This window comes from Saccopteryx leptura, chromosome 10 (genome assembly GCF_036850995.1).
Source record: "Saccopteryx leptura isolate mSacLep1 chromosome 10, mSacLep1_pri_phased_curated, whole genome shotgun sequence".
Taxonomy (NCBI): Eukaryota; Metazoa; Chordata; class Mammalia; order Chiroptera; family Emballonuridae; genus Saccopteryx; species Saccopteryx leptura.
In genome coordinates, this window is record NC_089512.1 from 34362226 (window position 1) to 34381372 (window position 19147).

The 19147-nt window shown below is 44.1% G+C and overlaps 1 protein-coding gene across 1 annotated transcript in view; it reads left to right on the plus strand.

Annotated features, from left to right (window-relative positions):
• The window catches only part of COL6A5 (collagen type VI alpha 5 chain), a 114755-nt gene that overhangs the window by 60525 nt on the left and 35083 nt on the right, over positions 1-19147 (plus strand). Inside the window, exons 18-29 of the mRNA XM_066351842.1 lie at positions 1461-1523; positions 2622-2687; positions 3096-3149; positions 6885-6920; positions 7332-7394; positions 9087-9149; positions 10535-10597; positions 12176-12238; positions 14067-14117; positions 14239-14274; positions 16417-16479; positions 17556-17618. Coding sequence (XP_066207939.1) covers positions 1461-1523; positions 2622-2687; positions 3096-3149; positions 6885-6920; positions 7332-7394; positions 9087-9149; positions 10535-10597; positions 12176-12238; positions 14067-14117; positions 14239-14274; positions 16417-16479; positions 17556-17618 — 684 coding nt within the window. The remainder of the gene's footprint in view (positions 1-1460; positions 1524-2621; positions 2688-3095; positions 3150-6884; positions 6921-7331; positions 7395-9086; positions 9150-10534; positions 10598-12175; positions 12239-14066; positions 14118-14238; positions 14275-16416; positions 16480-17555; positions 17619-19147) is intronic.

Sequence of the window (19147 nt, forward strand, 5' to 3'; positions counted from 1 at the left end):
GATAAATGGCCTCAGGGGGCCGCATGCGGCCCGCGGGGCCGTAGTTTGGGGACCCCTGCGGTAGAGGGAGGTCAAGTTCAAGAGATGGTGGGGAGAGATTGGGAAGGCACTGATGAGCCACGCAGAGGAGCTGGGCTTTTAACCATTAGAGAATAGGGAGACTTATAAGATTTTGAGCGGGGGAAGTCCAATTGTTAGAAATATTTCTTGGCAGTAGTGTGGAGGATGCATTGGAGATGACACAGATGCAAGACAAAGGGGAGAGGAGAGTGTAGCAATCAAGGTGAGAAGGGATGAAGCCTTCAGGAAAAGCATGGCAGTGAGGACAGAAACAGAACACATTAAGGACATGGTAGAGCATGGACTGGGGTGAATAGCTAAGGTGCAACATTTAGGGAAGCCCTCATTATGTACAGAGTGAATGCTTACCTAAATTTTGCACCATAGGTGACTTGCTTATTTCATCCTAGTCTTGGCTCTGGGACATAAGATCTCCAGATCTAGGTGACTTAGAGGAGAAAGAAATTGGGCGTCAGGCTAGATGCCTATAAGGATCCTGGCTTAGGAGAGTTGAGTTGGAAAAAAAAAATGAGTTTGAGGCAAGAGTGGAACATCCCTGTAGAGGTTTTCAGTGGGGAATTTAATTATAGAAGTTGCTAGACTGGCTGAAATGTCCAATCCAGTACCCAGTAGCAATATGTGACTATTAAGTTTGGCTTAATTCAGGGGTCCCCAAACTACGGCCCGCGGGCTGCATGCGGCCCCCTGAGGCCATTTATCCGGCCCCCGCCACACTTCTTGAAGGGGCACCTCTTTCATTGGTGGTCAGTGAGAGGAGCACATTGACCATCTCATTAGCCAAAAGGAGGCCCATAGTTCCCATTGAAATATTAGTCAGTTTGTTGATTTAAATTTACTTGTTCTTTATTTTAAATATTGTATTTGTTCCCGTTTTGTTTTGTTTTGTTTTTACTTTAAAATAAGATATGTGCAGTGTGCATAGGGATTTGTTCATAGTTTTTTTTTATAGTCTGGCCCTCCAACGGTCTGAGAGACAGTGAACTGGCCTCCTGTGTAAAAAGTTTGGGGACCCCTGGCTTAATTGAAGTGACAGATTCTGCTCTTTGGTTACACTAGCCACATTTCCCAGGCTCAGTAGCCACATATGGCTAGCGGCTACCATATTGGACAGCGCAGATCTAGAACATTTCCATCACAGCTGAAAGTTCTGTTGGACAGCATTATGCTAGAGTATGAGAATATTTCCCATTTCTCAGTCTCACCACAGCTTAAAAATTGATTTAGTTCTGCTTGAGAAATCTGAGGGAACCTGGTTGGGAACGTGGATCATTTGATCCAAATGATATCCTCCCCTCCAAATGCACATAGTGCTTGACATTAGAATATCATTTTAAAAAGCCTCTTACAAATTAACTCAGAAACTCATTTTATTTTTTCAGGGCAGCCCAGGTCCCAGAGGCCCCCGTGGGGGTCATGGACAGAAAGGCTTTCCAGGGGATGCTGTAAGTTACTAGGGTCCATTTGGCTCTGAATTTCTTTTTTTTAATTTTATTTATTTATTATTTTTTTTATTTTTCTGAAGCTAGAAACGGGGAGAGACAGTCAGACTCCTGCATGCGCCCGACCAGGATCCACCCGGCACGCCCACCAGGGGCAACGCTCTGCCCACCAGGGGGCGATGCTCTGCCCCTCCAGGGCGTCGCTCTGCCGCGACCAGAGCCACTCTAGCGCCTGGGGCAAAGGCCAAGGAGCCATCCCCAGCGCCCGGGCCATCTTTGCTCCAATGGAGCCTTGGCTGCGGGAGGGGAAGAGAGAGACAGAGAGGAAGGAGAGGGGGAGGGGTGGAGAAGCAGATGGATGCTTCTCCTGTGTGCCCTGGCCGGGAACTGAACCCGGGACTTCTGCACGCCAGGCCGACGCTCTACCACTGAGCCAACCGGCCAGGGCCTGGCTCTGAATTTCTTATTGTTCCACAGTTCTTATTTCCTTTCCCTTGTGTCTCCTGCTAACCTGTAGGCAAAGGCTTATTTTGAGAGTGGAGGGGGGAGGTAGATTGACCAAGACTTATTTGTTTGCGAAAAATATGTCTATGTCTGATTTGGGCTGATTATGTACAAAATTCAGAACTGGGAACTAAAGTTCCATCTTATTTATTCTATGTTATGTTGGGACTTTCAAGTTCTTCTGGAGGGGAAATTTCCATAGTTTTGCTTATCAGGCTTCTAGTCTCGCAGATTCCCTATCTGTAGACTTGATTACAGGGGAATCTTATTACACGTTCAAGAGACTGGCATACACATGGTTGGACTGGTGCCTCAGTGAAGCTGCCAGTGCAGAGAGAGAATTCACCATGGCTTCAGCATGCTCTCTAATCACTTGTCATTTATCACCACACACCCCCTCCCAAACTTGGACAACTATTACTTTCATTTTTTTAAAAAAAATCTATGAGTTTCAAACATGGCGGATTTTCTCACATCCCTCATCACTTAGTCCAAGTACCTTAGTACTTGAACATTGTACTATTTTGCAAAAAAAAAAAAAAAAAAAAAAGCTGGTATTTTTTTTGATTCTGCAATTCTTTTTAAATCTTCCTCTAGGGTAATCCAGGACAAAACAATAACGTCAAAGGACAGAAAGGCTCCAAAGGCGAACAAGGAGGACAAGTAATTGGATCTTGCATATATGAGTTGATTCTGTTACTGAGCTGAGGCTTTTGTAAAGTCTAAATTAATGATTTAATAACATATGTAATCCATCTATAATTGAACAAACACCCGTAAGTTCACATTGAAAAAAGAGCCTTTTGTTTATAGTAGGTTACAAGTCTACGGGCAAAATAATTATGTTTGTGACAGGTGATATATGGGGAAACTGATAGTAGCAATGCATGTTGCTTTACCATTTTTCTCCTTGAATGGATATATACCCAATAGCGTTCCTATGCAGAAAGAGTCTAGTATGATACTTCTGTTCTGCTCTTTTAATAGTGCTTGAGGTTTTGATGCTGATGCCTTTGTAATTTATTTAGAATCTTCTTGCTTTATGATCTCGGTGCACTGTTGCATTTCTAGGGTAGAACTGGACCAAAAGGGACGAAAGGCAGTCCTAATTCCAGAGGAAGCAGGGTAAGTATTTTTGTGGACATTTATGTCCCCTCCTTATCACCTGAAGATGCCACAGAGGCATTCAGGATATTTGTTGCTGCAGAGTGGGTTGATCCAGGGTGGACACTTGACACTACTGACATTTTGGGCCAGATAGTTTGTTAAGAGGGGCTGTCCTGTGCATTAGAGAACATTTCACAGCATCCCCGATCTCTCCCCACTAGACGCCAGTAGCACCTTCTCCCCTCAGTTGTGACATCCAAAAATGCATGCAGATATTGCCAAATGTCGGTGGTGGATGGTGGGGTGGGGGCAAATCGCCCCCTGTTTGAGAACCACTGTGTCAATTTGCTTGTCCCTTTCTACCTCCCAGAAGCTTTTGAATGTCTTTTGAGAGCGTCAATGACTTTAACACAAAAGCCCTCCTCTAGTAACTTAGCATCTTTAAGCTTATATACAAATATCAGAAACTGGGTAAACGCTCTTCATATATAGCCAGGGGGGAGGAAGAAACACAGATACATTCTTCCCAAATGAACCCAAACAATGATGATCAGTGGCAACCTCAAGATCCAAGGATAACTTTATAGCATCTCATGTGATATCAAGCCCAAAACAACGATATTAGATCTTCCCTTCTTTTTCAGGAACAACCAAGAAATCACTTTTCTCATTGGGGACTAATAAAACTTAGAGATGATATTTATCATGTGTGAGAAACCTCTTTATCACACACTCCGCATGGAGATCATAAATAGAGAATAAATTTCAACATCCTAGATCTGGCCCTGAATTTTGTTCAAAAGGGAATGGAAAATACTTAGCTTTTTTTTTTTTTTTTCTTACTACAATCTTGGAATCTTCTTATCACTTAGAAGGCTGTGGCATATTGCCTTTCTCTCTGGGATAGAACATGGATAAATGTGTTTTAATTTCCTCTTGCTTCTGTTTATCTTGAATCCTAGTTCTTCAGGGAAAGGATCTACAGTAGGTTGGCTTAGGCTTGCCAGTGCTTCTGGTAAGATTCTTTGAGACCTCTTTTCCACACGAGATCAGTAAAATTAATCAGAAGAAGCAAGAGGGCAGCATGATGAACTAAATGCTATAAACTTGAAAGCTAAGCATGGATTTCTGTTGGTTTAAGAGAAAACAGTTTTAGTTTGAAATAACTTTATACCTGTCACTATAGATCAGGCACTTTTTAAAAAGAGATGCTAGGGGTGGGACAGGGGATTACTACTTGGAAGCACCAGTGATTACTCTAAGTCAGCAATTTTCAACCAGTATGCCACAAGAATTTTTTTAAAACATGCAATATGTGACCAGTCAGGGGAACTGACCTCTTTTCCCTTAGGTTGTCAAATAAAAGAAAAATTACAACATCTAACATGATAGCCATCTGGTGTGAATGCCCTGTCTTGAACCATAAATATATAGGTCATATAGCAGAGTTGCATCTTATTGGTCACATTGCATAATAAAGTTGCATTAATTGGTGAATTCTTGGCCCCAGAAATCTTTATATACAAGTCTAACACCTGATTTTTTTTAAAAGTCACTTTGAGTAAAAAGGGTAGATAATAATTATTTTTCTTTTTGTAAATCAAAATTATACCTATTTTTTGTCAGATAGGTAAAATATTTTTTGTTGTTATGCCGCAGAATTTTAGTAATTAGTTTATATGCGCAATGAGAGAAAATGGTTGAAAATTGCTGCTTTAAGTCACTCTGAGGACGGGTGGTTCTTAGCCGCCCTCCCCCATCTTTTTCCTCTTCCCCACCCATTTCCTCCTTTGTAACCTCTTTTTTCCCGAATTATGTAAGGCAGCGGTGGATATAAAACAACACCAAATGTTTCTACTCTCTCCTCCACTTTTCCTGTGAAGGTCAGAATTCTCTATGAGGGTCAGAAGATCTGAAGTGGGTGATAAATTCTAAAAACACAAACAAATGTAAGGCATTACCTCCTCCTGACACAATTTCAACTTATGTAAATTAATTGCTGCACTAGCTGTTGCACCCCTCCCCCCCCCCACAAATGGATGGATATACTGAGAACCAAGCATTTAAAATCACGTTCCAAGTCCACTGCCTTTTGCCTGTCACACACATAGAATACTTACAATAATAACAGTATGTATTTACACTTCTATAGCACCTATTTTATGCCAGATCCTGATCAAATTACTTTCAAGATTAATTCATTGAATCCTTACAAAAATCCATGTAGTAGATACTATTATTGTATTCAGTTTACAGATGAGAAAAATCAAGGAACCTTGAGCAACCTGCCCAGGACCAAGATAGGTACTAAGTGGTAGACTGACTTTTGGGCCGAGATTGTCGCACCGCCGTCTGGGCTCCTACCCACCCTGACTGAAGTTTATTGTGCAAATGCTCTGTGCCACAGAGGCTTTAGAGGGCAGGGTTGAACTCCAGACTGCCTGACTTCTAAGGGCACATCCCTAACCATTGTGTAATACTGTCCGAACAGAGAACCAATGCTATTATAGCCTTCCTCTTTAATGGAGACAGAATTAGACATCATGGAAACAGTGGCCTCAACTTTTCTTTACTGTTTCTTCTTTGCTTTCATATGTCGGGAACACTAGTAGTCACATCAAGGTACAAACAGCTGACATTTTAACAAGGAGGAACTTCTCCCCCAAAGTATTTGCATTTTAAAAGCGAACAGAACCTGAATTAAGGGACACAAACTCAATGGAGGAATTCTAATCATCAGCCAAACTGGTGGAGGTGATATTTGGTCAGGTAGTTTATTCTAAGGAACTTCAGAAGGTGGGCAGTGCTCTGAAATAATTTCCATGGTTACCTTTCTGGATGAATGAATGAATGAATGAATGAAGAAAGAAAGAAATGAATGAATGAATAATTTAAAAGTATTGTTTTGTACCAAAACTAATCATAGTTGTTTATCCCAACACAAAGTAAATTGGTGGTTGAGCTCTTCCACAGCTCTCTCAGAAAGGCAGGGATGGTAGGGGGGGAGGTGAGGGCACACACCTTATTGTTGCTGTTTAGGGAAAAACAGGATCTGGGTCCTGAATCGTCGTTTAGCTTGGCTACTGTATGGAATAAACAAAGACAGCCACTAGGTGGAGAGCCTGAGCTGGCAACGGGAAGTCGATTCTGGATAGACGCAGACTGATTCCAGCTTCGAAGATCAAGCTGGCTTTTCTCAGATGAGCCTGGAGATGCCATTTGGACCACAACATGATTGAACAGACTCCATCGGTCATTTCCTTCTTGTATGATTTCATGGAAATGAATCCCAGTGGTCCCATAGGAAGTACTGCATCTAACAATTTTTTTATTCTCCCCCAAGACACAACCAGGGGCTCAGGACAGAGATGTGGGTGTGCACAGGGGTTTGTACACAGGAAGCCTCTGATTAACAGACAGCGCTCTGTGGGACTTGTAGGAGAGGAAAGCTAGAAGACAGGTTCTTCAGGACGGTTTGATTCTCCAACCAGCCTCCTGGATAACTGTCAAAGGTTTTCAGAGTGGAGCTGGGTCTATAATGACTTTTAGATGTGTTTGCAATCAATCCCCCAAATGTTAATTCATAATTAAGTGCCTAGTGTGAAAACTCATCTTTAGAAGGTGCCTCAAGGAAGCTATTGCTTAGAGCTGCTTGTTACTTATGTCTGTTGGAAAATGAGGCAGGCTGATACGCCTCCAAGGAACCTCCACCCAGACACCCATACCTTAACTCTTTGCTTTTTTCTCTTCCAGGGAAGAGAAGGCCACAGGGGCCACCGAGGTGCGCCCGTGAGTATCCTTTGCTTCCTGTCCTCTGTGGTAGGTGATGCCAAGGAAATTCTCACATGCAAATGCACTGGGAATTGAGGGAGCATTTGACAAGGATGTGGTAGGAAGTGCCGAGCATTGGACATGATCCCCACTGATGGGGACGGGGATCAGGTCAGCTACCGGGGACAGGACAGACCTGACCGAAGGCAAAGCCTTCTTCATAGACACTCCATAGAAAAGAGAAACCATGAAATCTCCAATGCTATGCACTTGAATGCTTTTCATATGCACTGGGAATTGACTGCAGTGGAGTGAACTTTACTAGAATAAGGAACTTTTGTGTACCATAGTACTAGGTGCTATAAAGAGAAGATCTGTATGGAGATCTATGTGGAGAAAACCTTTACACTAAAAACTCTCATTCATCAGGGGGAGCCGGGAAACCCTGGACCTCCGGGTACACAGGGAGCTGGAGGATCACAAGGCCCACAGGTGTGTTGAAACATTTCATGAACACTGCTAAATAATGCTGAGTGGTTCCGGTGGGAAGATGGCAGGTTTTTCTGTATAAAAATAAATACAGTAACTGAGAAATTTGTAACCAAGCCCTGCCCTCCCCCATGGTACCTGTCTCTAGAATTCTACATTTCTCCTCATGGTGGGGGGTGTTTCTCCATCTAACCTGTTTCTGCTTTTGCAGCTCACTTTTAAAGGCATGCGCTTGTGCCCACCTGGTATTATGTCTGCATGTTGGATTATTAAGACCTTAATATTATATTAGTAATCAATATCAGGATCAACAAGTTGATTTTCCTTAACTGAAGTCCTGTAGTCAGACTCTCATGAAAGAAAGTTAGGAATTGGAAGGTGTTACTCAACTCACCTACAGCTCACCCCATGGGGGGTGACAGTGCTTCTGGAATATCAGATAGGCCTCTCGGTGGGCCGTTTGTATTCTTTCTTAGTCGTATCACTAGTGAGACGGGCACTGGAGTCAGGGCGTGTTTGTCTCCCTTCCGTGTCAGGAAAATGCTAGGGTCATTCCTAGAGAATGGCTTTGTACCAGGTAAATATTCAGTCACCCCACGGAGTCCGCTTTAAGCCGAAACTGGTCTGGAAGGGCCTGTGTCTATGTGTGCGTTCTGAGACCTTCCCAAGAGTTTATTCTTTTCTTTTTGAAAGTTCTAGATTTTAATGCTAAACTGGAATTTAGTATTCTTCTGCATGGTTCTGGGGTTCCTGAACCAAGCCACCAGGAAGCAGATCCTCTAGATTAAATGACCACAGGACCAACCCAGATCCACCCCCAGGCTCTGTGAGGAGAGGGGTGACACAGCCTCAGCTGCTCCCTGGGCCTTTGATGCTCAGGCAGTGAACCAAGGCTGGCCCAGTGGCTCCAGCCACCCTTTGCCCAGAGCAGCCAGGGCCATTGTGTATCAGGCGTCCCCAAACTACGGCCCCGCGGGCCGCATGTGGCCCCCTGAGGCCATTTATCTGGCCCCTGCCGCACTTCCGGAAGGGGCACCTCTTTCATTGGTGGTCAGTGAGAGGAGCACTGTATGTGGCGGCCCTCCAACGGTCTGAGGGACAGTGAACTGGCCCCCTGTGTAAAAAGTTTGGGGACCTCTGGACTAGCTGGTGCTTTGATAGTGAGAAACATTATCATCACTTCCAGTTTCCCTGCTGATAAGAACCATCTGAGAACCACACATTTGATGGAAATGTGGCGCAAAACATGATTTAATTCCTCTGATGGGGTCTGCTGCTGAAATGTCCTCTTATGCTGACTTGAAACAACCTTGCTTTCTATTTTACACATGAAAAGCACTTTGACCCAGGGAACCTGCCCCATAAAAGGAGCCGTCTGACCATTGTGTGTGTCTTACTTCTTCTATGGATTTTATCTCTCTCTTCAGTCTCTTCTCCATTTCTCCTTGTCGGAGAGGGATGAAGGTGTTACACCCAAGCTGGGAATTAACTCCCCAGTCAGATCTGTACCATTGAGGCTTGGTCTCCCCTCTATTCCTCTTCTAAGTGATCATTAATCTCAGGGTCAAAAGGCTGCTTGGAGGGTTAGACGGTTGCTTTTCCAGGCTTTACCATAGGAGTGCTTCAAAAACACACTGGAATAAAGTAAGTTCTCATTGACTTCATTGCCCTCCGTTTCTCTTGTTACCACAATAGGGGATCAGAGGAGCTCCGGGCAGGGAAGGACAGAAGGGGAGCCAGGGGAATAAAGGTCCTCAGGTGAGTGATTCCGGAACGTCAGTCAACTGTCTCCACTCTTCATGGTCCTATTACTTCAGAAACATCTTCCTATATATACTATATTTTATATTATCTACGTAGGGAGTGTTCCATTCCTTAATGAAGTTGGAACAGATTTTTAGCACATCTCAGATCCTTGTACGTAGCTCAAGCACCCTTTTCTCCTTCCCTGGACTGTTCCTCAGAAAGCACGGACCCACGGATCCAGCCTAAAGAAATCATTCAGAAGAGGGCTAATCTTGCTGACTCGTGAACATTTCAAAACCTAATACAGGCTCTGGCCGGTTGGCTCAGCAGTAGAGCATCGGCCTGGCGTGTGGGGGACCCGGGTTCAATTCCCGGCCAGGGCACATAAGGAGAAGCGCCCATTTGCTTCTCCACCCCCCCTCCTTCCTCTCTGTCTCTCTCTTCCCCTCCCGCAGCCAAGGCTCTGTTGGAGCAAAGATGGCCCGGGCGCTGGGGATGGCTCCTTGGCCTCTGCCCCAGGCACTGGAGTGGCTCTGGTCGCGGCAGAGCGTCGCCCCTTGTGGGCGTGCCGGGTGGATCCCGGTCGGGCGCATGCGGGAGTCTGACTGTCTCTCCCCGTTTCCAGCTTCAGAAAAATACAAAAACAAACCTAAAACCTAATACATTATTTTGGTTGTTCTAACTCTTAAAAATGATCTGAGCCATGCATATCTCCATTGACTGTAGCTGTTTGAAATTGCTTCTCCGAAGATCCTTCCTACTGAAATTTATTTCGTTCCCAAGTTCGGCTTTGAATTCACCCTCTGAGTCTCTTTGGTTCTTGAGTTTCTGACAGTGAGTAATGAGTTTGGGCGGTGAGGGATTCATGTGGGAAATGTTCGGCTCCGCTGGTGAGAGTTCAGAAGGCTAGGGAGACCCGGGTCTGCTCAGTTAGCTTCCAAGCCTGTTTGCCAAAAGACGTTTTGTGTCCGTTTGCAGATTGGGTAACTGGAACACATTCAGACATTGTTTCGTATGTGTGCGTGGTGCAGCGACAATATAATGTCACAAATAGTGCGCCAATGACAGCACAGTCTCTTGTTCTAACGAAATCAGGGCGTTACAACAAATTTGCCACATTCAGAAAGAATGTGTGTCGAGTCAAAGGCACCTTTTCTGGTTCTAGGCCCCATGTGGACATGGTGTCCTTGCCGATGAAGGCTGTGGTCTTCTCACCAGGACTGGAGCCCGAGTCCTCAGGTTGCAGCCCAGATGCCTCCCTCCCTGCGTGGCTGGGTTTCCTGTTAAGAAAGCATCAAGGAGTTGTGGGCAACGGCAGGAAGAAAAGCAGAACTAGTCTCATAGGTCTTCTATGAATTGATGCGATGCCAGTATTTCCATTTCCCCTTTTCTTTCAGGGTTCTCCTGGGCCCACGGGACCGAAAGGAAGTGTTGGAAGACCTGGACTTACGGGGCGGAAAGTACGTGTTATTTCTTCTAGATTTCAAGTCCTGAGAAGAAAATTATCTCCATTCTGTTCTTGATTTTTATGTTAATTCCTCAGGTGTTTGAATCCAGGCACTATCGAACACCCAAGAGCTTTCTGCTAACATATCAACGGGATTTTATTTCTTTATTTCTTCACTTATTTCTAGCTTTATTGGGGGTAATGTTGGTTAATAGCATTATATAAGCTTCCAGTTCACAATTCTATAATATATTGCATTGTGCACATCCCAAAGTTTAGCCTCCTTACATCACCATGTACTTGACCCCCTTACCCCTCTTCTCCTCTGGTAACAAACAAAACAAACAAACAGAAAATCCCATTGCCACAGACAGTAGCACCATGCTAACACATTCCTTCCCTCCCATGGAGAGGTAACTGCTTACCTCTCCAAGAAACTGCCTGATTTCAGTAGGAGAGACACAGTGATCTCACTCATTCTAACATAACAACTCTGAAAAAAAATCCCAACCTCCTGATTCCCTGAATGTGTACATGGTGGCCTGCTTGGGCCGAAAGGGGCGTGGGGCGGGGGAGCATGAGAACTCAAATCTACTTGTGCATGTGGCTTCCTGCTCTCTGTCTAACTCAACTTACCTTCTGTGGCTCTTCTGGAGATTGTCAGAGAGCAAACTGTTCAGAATCTCACCCTCCTGCTTAAGACCTTTCAGCAGCTCCCTCCCTCAGGGCCAGCTCCTGGGCCTGAAACCTGTGTGGTCACTCAGGGGACCTAGTTTAGAAGGGCCCCATGATAGGTTTAATGCGTGGTGTCACCATCTGGAAAGTAAATATTTGAACAAGAGGCCTCTGCTGTCATTTTACACTGAGCTCACAAATGATGTAGCCAGTCTTAACCTCCCCTTGGCCCGTAGGAAAATCTCCAGGCTTTAAAGTAGCATAGGAGGCCTCTTGCTGATTGAACCTGTTCAATTCTCAGGCTTCAAGTACCTCTCCCTCCTGCGTGCCTGCCCCAGGCTTCTCACCAATGCCTTCCCTCTACCGGGTTTTTCTCACTTCTCCCTCGACCCTTTTTTCAGCTCACACAACTCAACCTTCGAGCCTCAGCTTCCGTGTGCCCAGTTTTCAGGCAACCAATTTCCCAGCCCCACCGAATCCAATTTAGACTCCCCTTATCTTTTCTGCCATAGCACACCGAACTTCATCGGCCAGGTTTAGAATTGCCTGTCTGTCTCCCTTTCCAACCAAAATCACACCTATCGTGTTCTACGGTTTACTTCCCACAACAATAAATCACTGTTGGAGGAGCAAATGAGCAGCTCTCCCCAGAGTAAATTTCCCACTCTGCGCCTGCCTTCTCCTTCAGTCCTGCTGGAACACTGAGTAAGCAGTCCTTGAGCATGGCCCTGTGTTCTGCTGATGTTTTCTGCTTGTCTTTGGGAAGATCATGATTTGTTTTCTGCACCTCATCACCTCACTAAGCATTGAACGCTTACTGAGAACCCTGTCTCCCCACTTGGCAGACGGAACTTCCTTGTGGTGGGAGCTAGGTTTGCTTTCACCAATCTGAAACTCTTCTGGTCCCATTTCCTAGGGAGAACCTGGACTCCCCGGAGGCCCTGGGCCAGTGGGGCAAGCTGGACAGCGAGGACAACAGGTACGAGGTTTTAGGACCCTTACTCTTTCTCAGCTCCAAGACCTCAGTTGGAGGCAAAGAGAAGGGAGCTGACCCCACCTGGGGTGAAGGTATTTCAGCACCCCCTAGGAAGATGTGGGGGCATATCTCCCACCCGCTGCAGTTCTCACTCTATAGCTAGTCTGTTAAAGTGAGAGAGACCATCCGAAGGAAAGCAGGATGCAGAGAGGATAATGGATAAGTCAGAACAGGCCTTTCAATATTTTAACAACAACATGGCCATATAGACACATGTCGGTTGAAAAATAACACTACCCATTTTTCTTCCCTTCTTGCAAAACTCCAGGGCAACAAGAAGAAGAGGGGAATAGGGCCAAGAAATGGGCATCTGTTCTAGTGGCTCTGGCTCTACCAGGGGCTCAAAGCGCAGCCAATATAGGAATAATATCTTTTATTCCCTTCTAAAAATAATGTTTATTACCATTGTTACAAATAGAGATTATAGAAAGCTTACCAAGCATAAAAGAGGGGACATGGGTAAGAAAGTTACTTATAATCCCACCATTTTGAAATATTTATTAACATTCTAGAAATACAAAGAAAATCACTCTATTTTTCCCTGTTAACAAAGTATCAGGAGCCTATTTCCATGTGATTATACTTTCCCCTCAACATCACTTTTCCTAACTTCAGAATATTTTATTGAATGCGTGTACCTTAATTCATTTTACCAATATCTTATTAAATATTTTGTTTGTTTTTAGTCTTTTACTCTTTTTTTGTATTTTTTTCTTAAGTGAGAAGCTGGGAGGCAGAGAGACAGACTCTCGCATGTGCCCAACCAGGATCCACCAAGCATGCCCACTAGGGGGCGATGCTCTGCCCGTCTGGGGTGTTGCTCTGTGCAACCAGAGCCATTCTAGCACCAGAGGCAGAGGTCATGGAGCCATCCTCAGTGCCAGGGCCAACTTTGCTCTTGGCTGAGGAAGGGGAAGAAAGAGATAGAGAGAAAGAAGAGGGGGAAGGGTGGAGAAGCAGATGGGCACTTCTCCTGTGTGCCCTGGCCGGGAATCGAACCGGGGATTTTCAGACGGCAGGCCAACACTTTACCACTGAGCCAACCGGCCAGGGCCTAGTTTTTTACTATCATAAATGGCGCAGAAATAAACATTCTTGTACCTAAGTTTGTGGAACAAAACTATCATTCATTTATGCATAGCAATTTCTAGAAGTAGCACAGCTAGGTCAAAGATTATGTACACATCTAAATAAGATTTGAACTCTATTGCAAAAAGCCCTTAGAAAAATTCAAATGATGTCTGCGCCCACTGGTTATTCAGGACAGAGCTTGCGTCAGGGCACCCATGCCCACAATGGATATTGCCACTTCCTTATTTTTATTTTTATCAATTTTATTGACAAAAAAAAATGGTATCTCATTAATGTTTCAACTTGCATTCTTTCAGTTGCTAGTGATGATGACATTTTCCCATATGTGTATTGGCCATTTATAATTCTTTTGGGGCAGGATTGCCCAGTCATGTCCTAATTTGGACCAACTCCTAATTTTCTAGGCAATTAATAGCCACTGACTCTGAAAGTTCTGAATGACCACTCCTCTGCCTCTTGCGGTGTTTGCAGAGTGGAGCTGGCCAAAGAAATATCAGGCACATACCAGAAAGTGATGAAAATCCAACAGCATGCATGTTCCTAGAGTTCAAGGTCACTGATTAAGCCCCTTCCACCTGCAAGTCTCCATTACTTCTCTCCTCATATTATAATCTCCCTGGAATAGACTACGGTTAATTGTCAATTTTGAAGAAATTGAAATGAACTGATTTATTCACAGGGAGATTATGGCATCCCAGGCTCTGGTCAGATGGGACGAAAAGGAGTAAAGGTAAATATAGAAAACAATTATTTCTCTCATTGAGGAACCAAACTTAAATAACACAAGAAAAACTGATCAGACCATAGAAGCATTGTGTTGATTTACTTCTGTTTTCTGCTGAAAATTATAGGGCCTACGAGGATTCCCTGGAGATATGGGGCTAAAGGTACTTGCACACTTGACCTTTTGAAATTACTGTGATCTTAACCTTTTGTTTGGGAATTGAGATAAGCTTGAAGATCTCAACAAAGAGCAGCTGGTGGCTTTGCTTGGGCTTCATGAGAAAAGGACCATACTTAACCCTATGAATCTTTACATTGGGAAAGATGGTCCTGTTCTTCATTGCTGGATGTCTCTCATCTTCAAACCCTAACTTGGCGATATTCTCTCAAGTGTAGTCCTCTGTCCTCCTCTTGATTTTCCTGCCTCAGTGATCTCATTCGAAACTTTTGTCTTCCCCTATTGCTATTTGTCCTTCACTTTTGTGGCCTTTGTTTCTTCTCACCTGAAAGATGACAGTATTCTCCTCACTGGTCTCCTACTTCCAACTTCTCCCTGCTTCAGTTAATCCCAAACACTGCTGTCACTTGATTTTCTACCCCAAAGCATAGCCTTAGTTTTGTTACTCTCCTGATGAAACACTTTCCAGAATTCCTCATTATCTACTTGATTGAAATCCATCTCCGCGCTCTCCCATTTGAACCAGAGTAGATCATGTTATATGTTTAATACACTGAAATTATGTAATAAGATTTTCTTTTTTTTTTTTAATTTTTATTTATTATTTTTTTTACAGGGACAGAGAGAGTCAGAGAGAGGGATAGATAGGGACAGACAGACAGGAATGGAGAGAGATGAGAAGCATCAATCATCAGTTTTTCGTTGGGACTCCTTAGTTGTTCATTGATTGCTTTCTCGTATGTGCCTTAACCGCGGGCCTTCAGCAGACTGAGTAACCCCTTGCTCAAGCCAGTGACCTTGGGTCCAAGCTGGTGAGCTTTTTTTGGCTCAAGCCAGATGAGCCCGCGCTCAAGCTGGCAACCTTGGGGTCTCGAACCTGGGTCCTTCCGCATCCCAGTCCGACACTCTATTCACTGCGCCACCACCTGGTCAGGCAAGATTTTCTTTTTTTAAGTGTCCTGTCTAGAAGAGTGTCTCCCACATAGTTGATGCTCAAATTAAAATTTTAAACATGGATTTCAAAAAGTGTCTAATTAGGCAAATTAAATCAACTATAGAAAAAGAGACAATATTTGAATCTTTTTAAAAGTACTTCTAATTGATGAATTACTAAAAGAGATTCTTTCCCAGGGTGGAGAAGGGTACAATAAAGGACTGAATAAATAACTGTTAGGACAAGACTTCTCATTGTAGAGGACCGATTTTCTAACTTATAAAGGGAGAAAAATAGCCTACTTCAATTAAGGCATATGTGTGAAATTAGCATACTGATAAATAAGTGCTAAAATTAATCCTACTAAAGCCAGAGTACATTTTCTTTTTTTTTTTTTTTTTTTTTTGTATTTTTCCGAACCTGGAAACGGGGAGAGACAGTCAGACAGACTCCCGCATGCGCCTGACTGGGATCCACCCGGCACGCCCACCAGGGGGCAACGCTCTGCCCACCAGGGGGCGATGCTCTGCCCCTCTGGGGCGTCGCTCTGTTGCGACCAGAGCCACTCCAGCGCCTGGGGCAGAGGCCAAGGAGCCATCCCCAGCGCCCGGGCCATCTTGCTCCAGTGGAGCCTCGGCTGCGGGAGGGGAAGAGAGAGACAGAGAGGAAGGAGAGGGGGAGGGGTGGAGAAGCAGATGGGCGCCTCTCCTGTGTGCCCTGGCCGGGAATCGAACCCAGGACTTCTGCACGCCAGGCCGACGCTCTACCACTGAGCCAACCGGCCAGGGCTCAGAGTACATTTTCTTCACCTTCAACTTTTTCAGATATGATTCACAAATTTAGAAAATAATACACTATTTAGTATTTTATGTAGTCAAATGTTCTATATATTTTCCCAGATTTTCAAACACTTTTTTAGATATTTTTATAATTGACTAGATAGCCATTGCACACATTTATACATAAACATTTGTATTTTTAGAAAATTTGAAATAGTTCATAGACTATATAAGCATATCAATGACTTAGTTCCAAATGATAGAAGATGACTTTTAGTGTTTAATATAACATATCAATATTTGGTATAGTTATAAGATCAGTTAGGTTTTAGATTGAAGAGAATTATTTTTATTCTTTTATAGAAACTACTTTAATATTTGATTAAATATTGATTTCCGATATCTGAATCTTCAGGGTGAAGCTGGCAATCCTGGAACTCCTGGGGGGCCTGGACCCAAAGGATTTAGGGGGCTAAGTGTAAGTAGCCTATCAGTCCAGGAATAAAACATGTTCCTTTGAAAGACTCTGGCTTTTATGTTGTAATAATAAATGTGGACTACTGATCCATCCCAAGGACATCGGAAATGTCACTTTCTAGCTGTGTGATCTTCAACAAACCTTTTCAGGGTTGAATTTAATGACACCAAAGGCCCTTTTCAGCTCGAAAAGCTGATGGTTCCATGCCTCTGAACTGTTATAAATATTTACAGATGCGTAACTGGCTGTTCCAAGGATTGCCAGTTGTCTTCCAGTGTTTTCTAAGGCACACATCACAGGCCAGAATATTAATCCTATGAGTGGAAGTAAAGCTGACATCTTTCTCTACTCTGTCCCTGAGGGTTTTCTGACAATTTCATTATGCATGACCAAGGTCATCTGGGGTATTCATTTTAGGGAAGGCTGTTGAAATCCTCTGTTTAGTGAAGCACAGAGGAGAATGTCATACTTATTTTTAAAAAAACCAAAATGCTGAGACAAGCGTCCTTTCCATTTAAGTTTGAGTGTAATATCAGTAGTCATTATCAACATGAAAAAGATGCAATTCAACAGATACTTTCCATCTGGCTGGATATATTTCATTAGCATCCATATCCACCACCTGGAGGTATGGGAGTGACACAGCCCTCCCATGTCCTCTTATGTATTTTTTTATTTTTATTATGTAATTTTTTTTTGGATTTAATCTTTTACAGATGGGAGATTGTTGTTTTTTTTATTAGATCTCTGGGTGCCCTAGTATATTTGCTTTTTTGTTTTGTTTTGTTTTGTTTTGTTTTGTATTTTTAAGCCCCAAGCCTAGCTTATGACTAATTTAGATTTAAATGCACCACCAGAGCCAGAGCAAAGTAGGTCACTAAAGGAAGAGGCAAAGAGGGAAGTGGATGTTTACCAGTGATTAAGAATGGTTCTTTATGTTACAAGCAAGGAATGTACTGGACTTGAATTAACAGTTGCTTTCTTTAAAAAATTACTTTTCATTGTAAAATCTCATTAAAACCGAGGTAGCCTGATGGCTCGATGGTAAGGAAAGTAACACGTATTTCTCTCTGCAGCTCACTGTAGGGTTGAAAGGTGTGAAGGGATCTCGGGGACCTCCCGGCCCTCCCGGATGGAGAGTAAGTATCATATATCCATGAGAACTAAGCCACAGATATCATGCTGGTTTCTAGTGTGTTTAATGAAGAGGGTGCAGAATTTTTTTTTCTTTTCTTTTCTGAAGCTGGAAACGGGGACAGTCAGACAGACTCCCGCATGCGCCCGACCGGGATCCACCCGGCACACCCACCAGGGGCGACGCTCTGCCCACCAGGGGGCGATGCTCTGCCCCTCCGGGGCGTCGCTCTGCCGCGACCAGAGCCACTCTAGCGCCTGGGGCAGAGGCCAAGGAGCCATCCCCAGCGCCCAGGCCATCTTTGCTCCAATGGAGCCTCGGCTGCGGGAGAGGAAGAGAGAGAGAGAGAGAGGAAGGAGGGGGGGGGGTGGAGAAGCAAATGGATGCTTCTCCTATGTGCCCTGGCCAGGAATCGAACCCGGGACTTCTGCACGCCAGGCCGACGCTCTACCGCTGAGCCAAACGGCCAGGGCGAAAAGGGTGCAGAATTTAAAGTCAGAAGCTCTAGATTCAAATCCAGGTTCTATCTCTTACTGGCTGTGTCCCCTTGGGCCAGTCAGTTTACCTCTAAAATGGAGGTGACGTATCCTGTGCTAACCCCCTCAGAAGGTAGCTGAGAGGATCAGGTAATGCAAAGTGAACACGCCTTGTAAACTGTAAAGTTCAATGCAAATATTAGCTGTCACTGTCAGTTTTTTACTAAAGTTTTAAAAATAGGGATGGGATTGCATAAGCTTCCTAAAAGTATCCTGGCAAAGTTCCATCATGCTAGGCAAGTTGATAAAAGTTTCCCAAAACCATTAATATTGCCTTCCTAGCCTCAACATTTAAACTCGAGAGATAGTTGGGAATATAACTGCAGCTTTCCACTATGACAGTGGTTTTCAACCTTTTTACACCTGGGGACCTATGAAAAGAGGAGACTTATTTTGGGGACTGCTAAGGCAGAAATCACTCTAAGCATAAGTGAATTCAACTAAGATCATTGGATCTGTAATCTTCCTACAACATCAGGGTGGTTAACTTTTGCGGATTTGCAAGAAATTTCTGGCAGACGGGTCCACGGACCAGCGGTTGCAAACCACTGATTTAGAACGAAGATTCTTGCACTGACATTCTTGGTGGAGCAGCTGGGGAGTCAGTGGATGTACAAGTATGAGCGTGTCATACGATTTCTGAAGCCGGCATCCTAGCCTTCACCAGGTGCCCAAGGGGGTCCATGTGCGCAAACGTGCTAAGAACCAGCTGCCAAGGAAAGGCCTGATCCTGATGGAAGGAAGGAAGGAAGGAGGAAAGAGGAAAGCTTAAACTGTCAAGAAAGAAGGACTGCCTTTTCTCAGAAATCTTCCCGATTCACCTCACTAATTACTCGTACTCCTTTCTCTGCATTTATGAGCTCAGTGTGTCTGCGCTTCTTTTGCGTCATGCTCATTTTCTTATGTAATTGTCTTCGGTTCTTTCACATATACAGAGGTTGTAGGCTGCCACCTGCATTGCAAACTTTTTGATTTGTAATGAACCTGTACTTCTGAA